At 41.6% G+C, this 12,442-nt stretch overlaps 1 protein-coding gene across 2 annotated transcripts in view; it reads right to left on the reverse strand.

The window, feature by feature from the left end:
- Nucleotides 1-12,442, reverse strand: part of NHLRC2 (NHL repeat containing 2) — a 58,932-nt gene that overhangs the window by 18,705 nt on the left and 27,785 nt on the right. For both annotated transcript variants that reach the window (XM_089780206.1, XM_006134970.5), the window contains exons 4-5: nucleotides 11,969-12,090; nucleotides 7,097-7,226 (exon numbers count right to left, since the gene is read on the reverse strand). In XM_089780206.1, the coding sequence (XP_089636332.1) occupies nucleotides 7,097-7,226; nucleotides 11,969-12,090 (252 nt within the window). The remainder of the gene's footprint in view (nucleotides 1-7,096; nucleotides 7,227-11,968; nucleotides 12,091-12,442) is intronic.

The raw sequence follows: 12,442 nt of genomic DNA on the forward strand, positions 1-12,442 counted from the left end.
GGAAACATGGAAAAATCTTACATTATTTGCCTTTTAAAGGCTACAGAATTTGTTCTTGTTTATGAAATACAGGCAGTCCCCGGGTTACGTACAAGATAGGGACTGTAGGTTTGTTCTTAAGTTGAATCTGTATGTAAGTCGGAACTGGCGTCCAGACTCAGCACCCCAGCTGCTCTACCCCAGGCGTCCCCAAGTCAGCCGCTGCTGAAACTGACCAGTGGCTGACTACAGGAAGCCTGAGGCAGAGTTGCTCTGCCCCGGGCTTCCTGGAATCAGCTGCTGATCAGTTTCAACAGCAGCTGAATCTGGACGCCTGGGACAGAGCAGCTGGGGTGCTGCCGGGTAGGTCCTCCGCGGACCAGGGAGACACTGGGTAGGACCCCCAGCAGACCAGGGAGACGCGGAGCAAAGACATGGAGGACCCGGGCGGCGGGACCGCCCAGACGCACCGCGGTCCCGCCGCCCGGGTCCTCCGCGGCTTTGCTCCACGTCTCCCTGGTCTGCTGGGGGGGCCCCCCCAGCAGACCAGGGAGATGCGGAGCAGCTTTTCTCGCCCCGGAGGACGCGGGCGCTGGACCGCGGTGCGTCTGGGCGGTCCCGGTGCCCGCGTCCTCCGGGGCGAGAAAAGCCCCGTTCGTAAGTACGGATCCGACATAAGTCGGATCCGCGTAACCCGGGGACTGCCTGTACTGAAGTTTCATTTAAATTTGATCCACATAAAACTTATAGTGGTTTGAAGAAAGTATGAACTTGTAATTAGTTTACTGAAAGCGTTGTCAATACTTGGTGTTTCTATAAATAGATGCAAATCATGTAGTTCAAGGCTGAATTTTGGAATCTAAAGCTCACAGCTATGTCACTAAACATGGGTCACAGTTCTGTTCCTTCCAGTAAGAATGCAGCTATCAAGAACATTTCACACTTAGATCAACTGGGCATTCACTTGCTTTCAACAGCCACTGAATAAAAATAGAAGAGGACTTAAAAAGTTCACAGTAATTAATAATACATTTTAAAGGCACACCTCTCCTTATGAAAACATGGGGTGAAATTCTAATCAATTTAAGTCAATGGGAGTTTTGTCATTGACTATAGTGAGGCCAGGATTTAACCCATGGGGTTCTCTTAAAAATTAGTAATTAGACAAAAGCTACATTTCAATGGGCTCAACAAGTAAATCACAGATAAAACAGGATTATATCAACCTTTAATCATTTGCCTTGTCTTCATAAAATTCCCTGCCTTAAAAAATATATTTGTTTCAGTTTTCTTATGGTGGTTCAGCAGTCACATAATCACTTTGCCTCAGTTTATGCTCACTGTAAAATGGGGATACAAAATAACTAACCTCACAATTATGATGTGAGCCTGATTAAAAAAAAGACACTGAGATCCTTGATGAAATGTGCTCCAAGTACCAAGTGGTTTGCTTTCCCATCACCATTTGTGTGCTTTAAATGTGTGATTGTATACAATGTATCTTCCCTTCAGGTCCTGGATAAATCCATGAAGTACAGATCTTTATACAAAGGCCATATTGATGATCCTAGAATAATATCAATTAGTGTACTCATTTCCTTCCATTTTGCTTATCTGATTGTTTAAATGGCTTATCCTCTAAATGAAAATTCTGCCATGCTTTCTAGGATGGCCAGACCACCTATATTACACAGCATTTCACACCTGAATTCAGAAATCTGCCTCTTGATATATTGTAAAAACAGCAGAAAACACACAGAATTTAAACAAGTAGCAGAACACATTTTATGAAACATAAGATTCAAAATCCACAGCAACAGCTTATGATTAATAATTTTGATACAAGACACCTTTCCTGAATTATCAAGGCACGAAAACTTAGGAAGTGCCTGATCCAAAGAGGATTTTGATCAGATCCTGCATTACCTGGAATTCAATACCAACACACACACTTCATACCTCTGAAGATGAACATTTTGAAATAGAACAGACCACTAAGTGATCTAATGTTATAAGAGCACCAGTAATATGCCAATATAAACAGTATGTCATTTAAATGAATATAAAAGATTTGAAGTAGTTTTTGTTCTCCAGTGAAACACACAGGAATTTAAAAAACATGGAAGTCTTTTAATGTTCAAATGCGTACAATAAATTAGTTTATAGAGAAAGATTAATCTCTTAAAATAACAGACTGATATCGAAAAGGTGGTTTACTTTTAGAGGTGACCTTTTTCTATGAGACTTTGAAAAAGGTCAGCACAAGTTGTTTTATATTTTAAGTATCTAGTACAATATATACAGAGTTTAAGCATTTAAGCCTCTTCGCCTGCCTTCCATACCCTTAATATCATGGCTTTTGGCATATAAAAAGAGACCCACAACTGTCTCTTGTTCAAAGCCCCATGTAGTCAGTATATCTATGATCTGGAAAAAAATCTCCTTGTGCATCTGGGGCATAGTTAAGTTATGCACATCATACTTTAGACGACAGAGCATTCAGGAAAATGAAAAATGTGTGCTTTGTGTTCTGCGTTCCATACATTATGCCAGTTAGCAACACAAGTCAAATCATCAACCTTGATTTGCTCATGTGTAACTCCCAACTTACTTGGAGACACTTGCTGCACATGCAATTTAGAGACAGTATAAATCTGCTGGCATTTGGACATGCACAAAGTAACTTCTGAAAATATGGTCTTTTATTTCATCTATCCAAGTCCACAACGCAGACATCAATTCCCAATGCACAGTGAACATTAGTATTGCTTATCTTAACACAGCACACTAAAAACACAGCAGGATGGCTGAATTGCTGCCTGGAACTGAAACCTCGATGTTTCGTTGGCCAGAATAGTGAAGACTTCCTACAAAATTGTATTTTACGTAGCATTAATTGAATAATGAATACATATTCTAACATACCAAATCACATACTACCATTAAGGTGAAGTAGTTTACATTGACTTGTGCTTCCATAAAATCTTAAATGTGACATACTTCATCTTATTTCACATTTAAAAATATTATGATTAAAATTGTAATATTTTCTGAATACTATACAAGATAAATCTGAACATCCTTTATATAGCTTCAGTAATACAAATAGCACTGATCAAGGGAGACTGGAAATGGAATGTAGATCATCATCTTTGAGTCTTGGTACAAATTTGGCCTATGCTGGTAATAAATATATATTATTATGATCTGAAAGGCTGTTCAATAGCCTCCATCAAGCAAAATGACTTTGTGGTCACTGATCAGTTTCTAGAGCAGTGATATTTAGACCTCAGTGGTTCAGGAACCGAATTAATGATCAACATTATCCAAAAGAGCCACAGTAGTAGCTGGCTGTCGTACTATATATTCATATTTAAACAGTATGACAGGGGAAATACACACACACACACTTTATTATATATATTATTTTCACAGCAAGTAAGTTAATAACTTAGTGCAAGTTGATAAATTAATTGGCTAATAAGATAACAAGAGCATCCTTACTGGTTAAGGACTTAGACTGGTTAATAATTGTATCAAACAGATTTTTAATATTTTGTATGGTGAGGACCCACAGGAGACACATTAAAGAGTCACTTGTGACTCTCAAGCCTCACCTTGAGAATCGCTGTTCTAGACAATACATAGCTAAAAATGTCACAGTTGGTTCTCATCAGTTTCAAAAGAGATGCCAAAGGACCAGATGGGCCTAAAGAGCTACTCTCTCACCAAACTAGCAGAACATCAGGAAAACAGGCCTTGCTGATGTCCCTGCTGTGTCTATTCCGTGGACAGCTAAAAGACTTTAGTCCTTAGGGCTGTTCAGTTGGCACTAGAGAAGTACTAAACATTTTTTTAAAAAGATAAACAAATAAAACGAGTGATTTAAGTTTAGTCAACACACATGCAAATAGACACCTGATTGCTAAGACCCAAATCAGTCTGAAAAAATCTACACAAGTTCTGAAGTAAAAGCATTTACAAAAACTGGCATATAAAAAAATCTGGCAACTGTTTCAAGAATCAACATGTCATGAAGGTAAACACCATGCAGATCTGATTCTCTACTGCCTATAAATGATTGCATATAATGAAATGTGTGAAATGTGAATGTAAAATGCTACCAAATCAGAGGGTGAAAGGCAGTGGAAAATCAAATACTATATTTTAATGTGTCAGATGCCTAGGCTGTTACCCACAACTTCTATTCTTGTCTCTCACAAAGAACCCATCAGTTAATGCCTCATTTAACAATCAAGGCTATCTTTAAAGAACAAAAAATAAACAGATTTTGTTCACACCTGACAGAAATAGAGGCTAGTACCATGAAATAAATTATAAGCACCATATATACTTGCCTAGTTGGACACTTCAAACTGCCCCAGTAAGCAGCTTAAGTTACAGAAAGGGGTGGCACACAGCATGTTTTGAGACTGTGTATATCTTCTTATCCCAGTTCAGAGTATTGTATGGTCCCAAGGGTCCCAGAAAAGGCCATCCCCATATAATCAGGGTAATTGGCTACTCATTATATCATCTTCCAAACTAAAGCAGAATGGCAAAACCAGTCAGGATAACTGTAAGAAGATTCAACCTCTAGCTACACCACACTAGGGATATCAAATTCTGTTTAACCAGTTAACCAATTAAATGGAGCAGCAGAACTGCTCAGGTGGGCTGGAGCGCTCCTATCCGTGGCAGGAAGGGGACTGGTCCAGCTCCCACCAGTTAACCACAACTGGTTAAACATTCACATCTCTACACCACACTGTATAAGGCAAGGTATTCCTTTCACATTAATGTGTGGGCATTTTATAGGCATTCCACTATCACATAGAGAAAAAACTCTGGACAGAAACCACACAGACCAGAAAGATTATGTAGAACAAATACAAGAGAGACTAAAAATGTTAATAATACATATGGGTGAAGTTACCTGTGATGCTTCCCAATAACCAAGCCCATTGGTGGTATCGTTCTCTATTATACAGATTTAAATTCACTCTCCGATTGTCTTTCTCTGATAGCTGACCCAAGATTAGGCCTTAGAAAATTTACTGTCCTGAAAGCATTTATAATGGGTCCACCAAAGTACTTCTAATTAGAGATATCAGACTCAACTCATTCTTATTTGCCTATACCACGGGTGGACATACTTTTTGGCCAGGAGCCGCGAAAGAAGAGGCGGGGCCAGGATGCTTTTTGGGCTACCCCACGCCCAGACCATGATTGCCCCTTTGCCACTAGGCACCCACGCCCCTGGCAGGGCGGGAAGGGGCCTTACACTCTCCCCCATCCTCATGCCAATCAGGGCCTGGGGGCGGGGGAGTGCAGGAAGCCTCCTCCTGCCCTGCGAGGAGCACATGGCACTTTGAAGTGCCGTGCTCATCACAGGTACTGGGCAGGGTGAAAGAAGATTCAAGCAGCTCCCCTGCACCCAGGTCCTGATTGGCCTGAGGGTGGGGGAGTGCACGAAGCCTCCTCCTACCCTACCCCCACTCTGCGAGGAGCACGCGGCACTTCAAAGTGCCGTGTGCTCCTCGCGGGGCGGAAGGAGGCTTTGCATACTCCCCCACCCCAAGGCCAACCAGGGCTTCAGGGCGGGGGGAGTGCATGACATCTCCTTCCGCCCTATGAGGAGCGTGTAGCACTTTGAAGTGCCGTGTGCTCCTCGCAGGGCGGGAGGAAGCTTTGTGGGCTCACCCGCCCCCAGGCCTCAATTGGCCAGGAGGTGGGGGAGTGGCAGGACCTCCGTGGGCTGGATTAACCCACTTGGTGGGCCGGATCCAGCCCACGGAGGCCCTTTTGCCCACCCTGGCCTATACCTTCAAATTCTGACCTTATTAGAGGATTATTTAGAAGATCTGTGTTAGAAGTCATCTTTTTATACCAACTGAATGGCTGGGACTCCTAACTTTATATTGGTATAAAGTATTGGTTTCTAGTTGTTATGGATCTTGAAATAGTAGCTGCTAAATCACATTGGAAGAGATATTGAGTGAAAAGGTAAAATAGTAAATCACAGTACAGTTATGTGATGTCAAGCTCAAATGTGTATCAGCTATACCGAGAAAGAAAAGAATATTATATATCTTTGGGAAACTGAGTTGTTTTCTGTCTTATCAGTTGTATAGAGCTTTAATTTTTAATCCAGGTGGTTCATGAAAGATCACACTGAGTCACATAATCATAGACTATTAGAACTAGAAGGAATCTCAAAAGATCAGTCCAGGCTCCTGCACTCGTGGACGGGACCCAGCACTGTCCAGACCATCCCTGAAAGGTGTTTGTCTAAACTGCTCTTAAAAATCTCCTATGACAGAGAATCCACAACTTCCCTAGACAATTTATTCCAGTATTTAACCATTCTGACAGAAGTTTTTCCTAATAGCCAACCTAAACTTCCCTTTCTGCAATTTAAACCCATTACTTCTTGTCCTATCAACAGGAGCTAAGGAAAATAATTTTTCTCCCTCTTCTTTGTAACAATCTTTCTGATACCTGAAAGCCATCATTATGTCACCTTTCAGTCTTCTCTTTTCCAGACTAAACAAACCCAATTCTTTCAGTCGGGTTGACTGAAAGAGTTGATAACAGTCTTTCCATCTAATAATGCTTTTAGCCATGGATCTGGGAATGATTAAATGGCATAGCAAATCTGAAATTGGTGTCACTTTCATTTACTAAATCTTAATGTTTACAAGTGGTTAGAGATCTCTGTATAAACTACAGTAGAGAGGCAATGCATTAGCCTTCTAAAGTATACATACACTTTAAAAGTTCCTATTAAATTATAGTTGCTGCCTGAATGATCCTTGTGCAATTCATTGGCTTAGAGCCAGTGATCGTGACTCTCTCTAGCGTCTGAGCTGAAGGATTATTCAGCCTACTACAATTCACAAAGTTCTCCTCAGGTCTTATGTTTTTATGCTAAAACTCCTCAATTTGCTCTCTGCAGAAAAGGATGATATCTGTATGTATGAAGCCATAGTTCATTAGGCCTGATTATGAAAACAAATTTTACATACAAGAATTAAACAATTAGTAAAAAAAAAAATATATCTGGCAACCACTCATACTGATTTAAACGGGTAAAATTTCAAACTCGATACAATACCTGAATTTCCAAAGATCACATCCCATGGTGAACTGATGGGCTGCTCCTCTCCTTTTGCTCCACCCTCCTTGTCCGTGCCTTGTGTTCCAATGCCTGCTACAGTATTCACCCTCTCTAATTCAAGGTCAATCTATGAAGAAAAAAGGTAATATATACAATGATTTGACAGGTGGTGATACTGGCTTTTTCCTTAGCTAACTGACCTAGATGTCTAAGTGTATCTACACAGCAGCAGGAGATGAAATTTTCCACTTGGGCAAGCACACCTGTGCTAACTCTCATAGCGTTAGTGCACTAAAAACAGAAATAACACTGTGGTTTTGTAATATGCAAAATGGGCTAACCATTCTATATATATATATATATGGTTTCATATAGAACCATTCTTATGGGTGATTAGCCCACTCCACTTCACTGCTCATGCCATGGATGTTTCACTTCTACTAATTTAACATGATAGTTTGATCAGGGCTAGAGCAGTTATGTCTACAGAAACTGGGAATTATACCTTTAGCTTCAGTATAGCCTTGCCATAAAATAGAGTCTGAAATGTAACAAGTTGCCTACAGACAGAAACTGACTGCCTATTTGAGTGTCAGGCATTTTACAAGACAATTAACAGTTGTGCTAAAATGGTAGTCTTATTGAAAAGCCTCAATTTATTATCCATCTGTACTCAAATGACCTGCCTGTCATGATTAAGCCAAGGCATCTAAAGAAATATAATCATCTTCTTTAGAAAAGAGAGTGGGTAAACAAAGGACAACTTATGTTTTAGTTTTAAATAAAATTCTAATATTGTGTTTTTAAAAAACACACAACAAAACATAGCATGTATCATAGAGTTCGTCTAGACTACATTCCTCTGTCGAAAGAGGAATGTAAATGAGCCCGAAAGTGCAAATGAAGCATGGATTTAAATATCCTGCACTTCATTTGCATGTTCGCATCTGATCGCTGTTTCAAAAAAGGGTTTTTCGAAAGTGAAACCACACTCTAGACGAGGTTCTTTAAAAAAAACCCTCATTTTTCGAAAGAACCCGTACTCCTGAAAAAATGAGTCTAGATTGTGGTTTCACTTTTGAAAAACCCTTTTTCGAAACAGCAATCGAATGCAAGTATACAAGTGAAGCGCGGGATATTTAAATCCATGCTTCATTTGCACTTTCGATCAGGCTCATTTACATTCCTCTTTTGATAGAGGAATGTAGTCTAGACGAACCCATAATGTGCAAAGTAAATGATTTTCTACAATCTACTATATATTTTGGTGAGTTTATCTGTATGTCTGTTTGTCCCCCCAGCTGGGAGACATGCATCCCTCTCCCAGCTGTGCCTGCAGCAGCTGAAGTAGTCATGGACAGGCGCTTCTCACCTAGTCCCAAGCTGCTGTGGCAGGAAAATGGGATGTGCCTGAATGGGATTGCTTCTCAGAAAACCCATACAGAAGAGACAGAATCACAAAGCAGGTGAAAAGGGCTGGCTAGGGTCTCCCTCCTCCCTACGTTCACTGTCCAGGACTGCCCTAGCCCTGAGTCTCCCAATCTCAAGTGCCCTGTAAGGAGGCTGTCATGAATGGGAGCTGCAAAGGGGAGCCTAACTTGCCTGGAGAGTGAGGAAAGGGTTAAGCTAACCGTAAGCTATTCTGCACCTGAGGGAGAGGGCTGGGCATTGAGCCAATGAAATGCAGCTTAAGAATTTCAAACTGGGGGAAGCGGTCTCCTTTGCATGTGTGTGAGAGAAAAATCTTCTCCAGACACAGAGGGAAGAAATGAACTCCCCCCAAAAAGATCCCCTGGATTCCTCAGAATGCGTGAGTAGGAAAACGTTTAGGTAATCCATCAGGTTTATTGTTTTTCTTGTTTGGGGTTTGGAAATTGTGTGTGAGCTAGTTAACTGTCATCTGTTTTTCTCTCTTGGAATCAAGAATTAATCCCAGGGAGAATCCCTGAATTTTGTTTCAATACATGACTTTTTAACATCATTCACTATGCTTGCAACAATAGTCTTGTTTTAATAATAAAAGTGTTTTATTTTTTTTTTGTTCTGTTAACCAGTATTGCTTGATCTTGTGTGTCCTTAAACTTAAGTACCTGACTGCAGACATGTTACTGGAGAGAGGGCACAGGTTCATTGGTCTCTGTGACAGAGTGCTTGTTTGTTTTTCCAACTCCTTAATGAAAGGAGGTTGGGGAGTTTTGCCCTCAGGGAAGAGATTCCAAGTGATTTCTTCCTGGAAAAAGATTTGGACACTTGGTGGAAGCAATACTGAATGTATTTCAGGGGAAACTGAAATCAAGAAAACTTATTTTTTGTCTCTAGGAATTGCAGAGAGACAAGATGTGACAGTCAAGTATCAGAGGGGTAGCCGTGTTAGTCTGAATCTGCAAAAGCGATGAGGAGTCCTGTGGCACCTTATAGACTAACTGAAGTGTAGGAGCATAAGCTTTCGTGGGCAAAGACCCACTTCGTCAGATGCATGTAGTGGAAATTTCTAGAGGCAGGTATAAATATGCAGGCCAGGATCAGGCTGGACATGACGAGGTGGATCCAATCAAGGAGGATGAGGCCCACTTCTAGCAGCTGATCTGGAGGTGTGAATTCCAAGAGAGCAGAAGCTGCTTTTGTAGTTAGCAAGCCATTCACAGTCTTTGTTTAATCCAGAGTTGATTGTGTCAAACTTGAAGATGAACTGTAGCTCAGCAGTTTCTCTTTGAAGTCTGGTCCTGAAGTTTTTTTGCTGCAGGATGGCTACCTTTAGATCTGCAATTGTGTGTCCAGGAAGATTGAAGTGTTCCCCTACAGGTTTTTGTATGTTGCCATTCCTAATATCAGATTTGTGTCCATTGATTCTTTTACGTAGGGACTGTCCAGTTTGGCCGAGGTATATAGCAGTGGGGCATTGTTGGCACATGATGGCATATATTATGTTGGTAGATGTGCAGGAGAATGAACCAGTGACAGTATGGCTGATCTGGTTAGGTCCTGTGATGGTGTTGCTGGTGTATATATGTGGGCAGAGTTGGCACCAAGGTTTGTTGCAAGGATTGGTTCCTGAGTTCGAAATATTATGGTGCGCTGTGTAGTTGCTGGTGAGAATATGCTTCAGGTTGGCGGGTTGTCTGTGGGCAAGGACCGGCCTACCTCCCAAGGCCTGTGAAAGCGAGGGATCATTGTCCAGTGACAGTGTTTTTCTTTTCTAGCTGGCACCCATTACCTACACTCGGAATGCCAGGTTGGAGAATTCAGCTGTGACAGAGGCAAGATGGATGAATCCCTCTTCCCTATCCTCCTGCCCCGATTCGTACAGGAACATCACTGGTTGTTCCCCTTCGTCAAGGAGTGAGGGGAAAGTGTAGTTTGCTGTAGGGATGTTAGATAGTGTGTAATTCAATACTTGTGTAACCGCATGAAATGTTAGTGGTTACACAACTATTCGATAGTCCTTCTGTATCAGAGGCAACAGTATGAGGTCACAGGCAGGAACTGGTCTGCAATGGGAGCCAGTTTAAAAACTGGCTTCCCACAAAGATTGGCTCCTGCCTACCGCCCCTCACTGCTGCCTCTGATGAGGCAGCAGCATGGGGTGGCAGCAGCCCCAGTCTGCAGGGGGTCTGAGCTCCAGAGCAGCCTCTGTCTGTGGGGAGCTCAGACACTCCACGGACAGAGTTGCTGCTGCGGAGCAGCCTCTGTCCATGGGAAACCTGGGCCACATGAGGGGACGGGGGGGAAGGCGGCACCGTAGAGCTGATGCTGGGGGAACCGGCTTTTAAGCTGGCTCCTCCCAGCACTGTCACCTGCCTGCCCCCACCTCTGTAGGAGGCAGCAAGGGGGTGGGGCAGGTAGGTCCACAGAGCTGGCATGTGTGGGGAGACTGCTTGAAAGCCGGTTCCCCGTGTGTATCAGCTCCTACCTGCCTCTCTCACCCTTCGCGCTGCTACCTCTCTATCAGAGGCAGTGGCACGGAGGTGGAAGAGGGCAGGTAGATCCAGTGCTTGGGCACCAGCTCCCATTCTCACCCCCCCCATTGACTGATACAGAGACAGCAAGAGGGGTGGAGTACGTGTAGTTGACAAGATTAACTGATAAAGCCCATGCTCATCGGTTAATCGTGTAGTCGTCTACATGTTGACATCTGTAGTTTTCTGCATTCCTTACTCTGGCTAGAGAGCACAGGGGGAAAACAAACGTAGAATTGCCCCAGCGGGGGTACATGCATCCCTCCCCCATGGAGAGGCAATGATTTAAATGAAGCATGTATATTTTCATTTTATTTTCCAAAAAAGAAAAATTAATTCAGTTAAGGACCTGAACAATGCTGGGTAAATCTTCTAATAATAATATAAACGATTAGTTCTGGCTTGTTCCTCTATTGTATAGCTCTACAAACACTATCGACCCATTCTACCACAGCACCACACCACAGGTATGCAAAAATCTGATGTTAGGTTTGTAATTTGAAATGAAGGGAAAACAATTTCTATAGTCATAACGAACACTGGATATTTCTCATAGCGAATTAATACGCAAATCATGGGATTGTCAGGACCAATCATGTGTGCAGCCTTTTATTGGAAAAAATGTCATGGCACAAATTATTTCAATTACTACTACATTTTCAATTTAAAAAGTATTAAATTGCTGTAATTAATTGTTTTAAAGCATTTAATTACAGCAAAAGTGGACATAGTTTCCTTAAAAAAAATTGGCCAAAATATTTGTTTAGTTACTGAAAAAATACTGGGCCATATTCTGTTCTCAGTTACACAGCATAATTTGTGAATAATTTCTTCGATGCCAATTAGCATCTGTGCAACTGGGAATAGAATTTGGATTGTTATCCCTTACCTTGCTTTTAAATGTAAATGTTACCTTTCTAATCAGATGGTTTTCTGTATCAGCTACATAAATAATGTTATTCTTTATAGCCACTCCTTGCGGTGAATTGAATGCTGCTTCTGAAAAACTTCCATCCTTTCTCCCACTGTTTGGTCCTAAACACATACAAACCAAATGAGTAAGATTTCACACCAGAAAAAAAGAAAACAGTAAAGAATCACATGTACAATTATTTTACAGATTTAAACATTTTCCAGAAGGTGCTTTTGCAGCTCAACACACAGTTCAGTTTTTTTTAGATCTCTTCTGTATAGTTTCATTTTAGAATCATTTTGCTGTGCAACAGCAATGACACAGTTTGATATGCTGCTTTATTCTTTTTCCTCAAATTCTAAGCATACATGGGTTCTCCACTCAAGCAATAATCACAATATCTTTTATTGGAATTCCAAATCTCTTCTCTTCTCTTGTACTCAGAAGACAGTTTCAGAAAAGTCATCCCTCAGG

Source organism: Pelodiscus sinensis, chromosome 8, assembly GCF_052426305.1.
Source record: "Pelodiscus sinensis isolate ZL-2025 chromosome 8, ASM5242630v1, whole genome shotgun sequence".
NCBI lineage: Eukaryota > Metazoa > Chordata > Testudines > Trionychidae > Pelodiscus > Pelodiscus sinensis.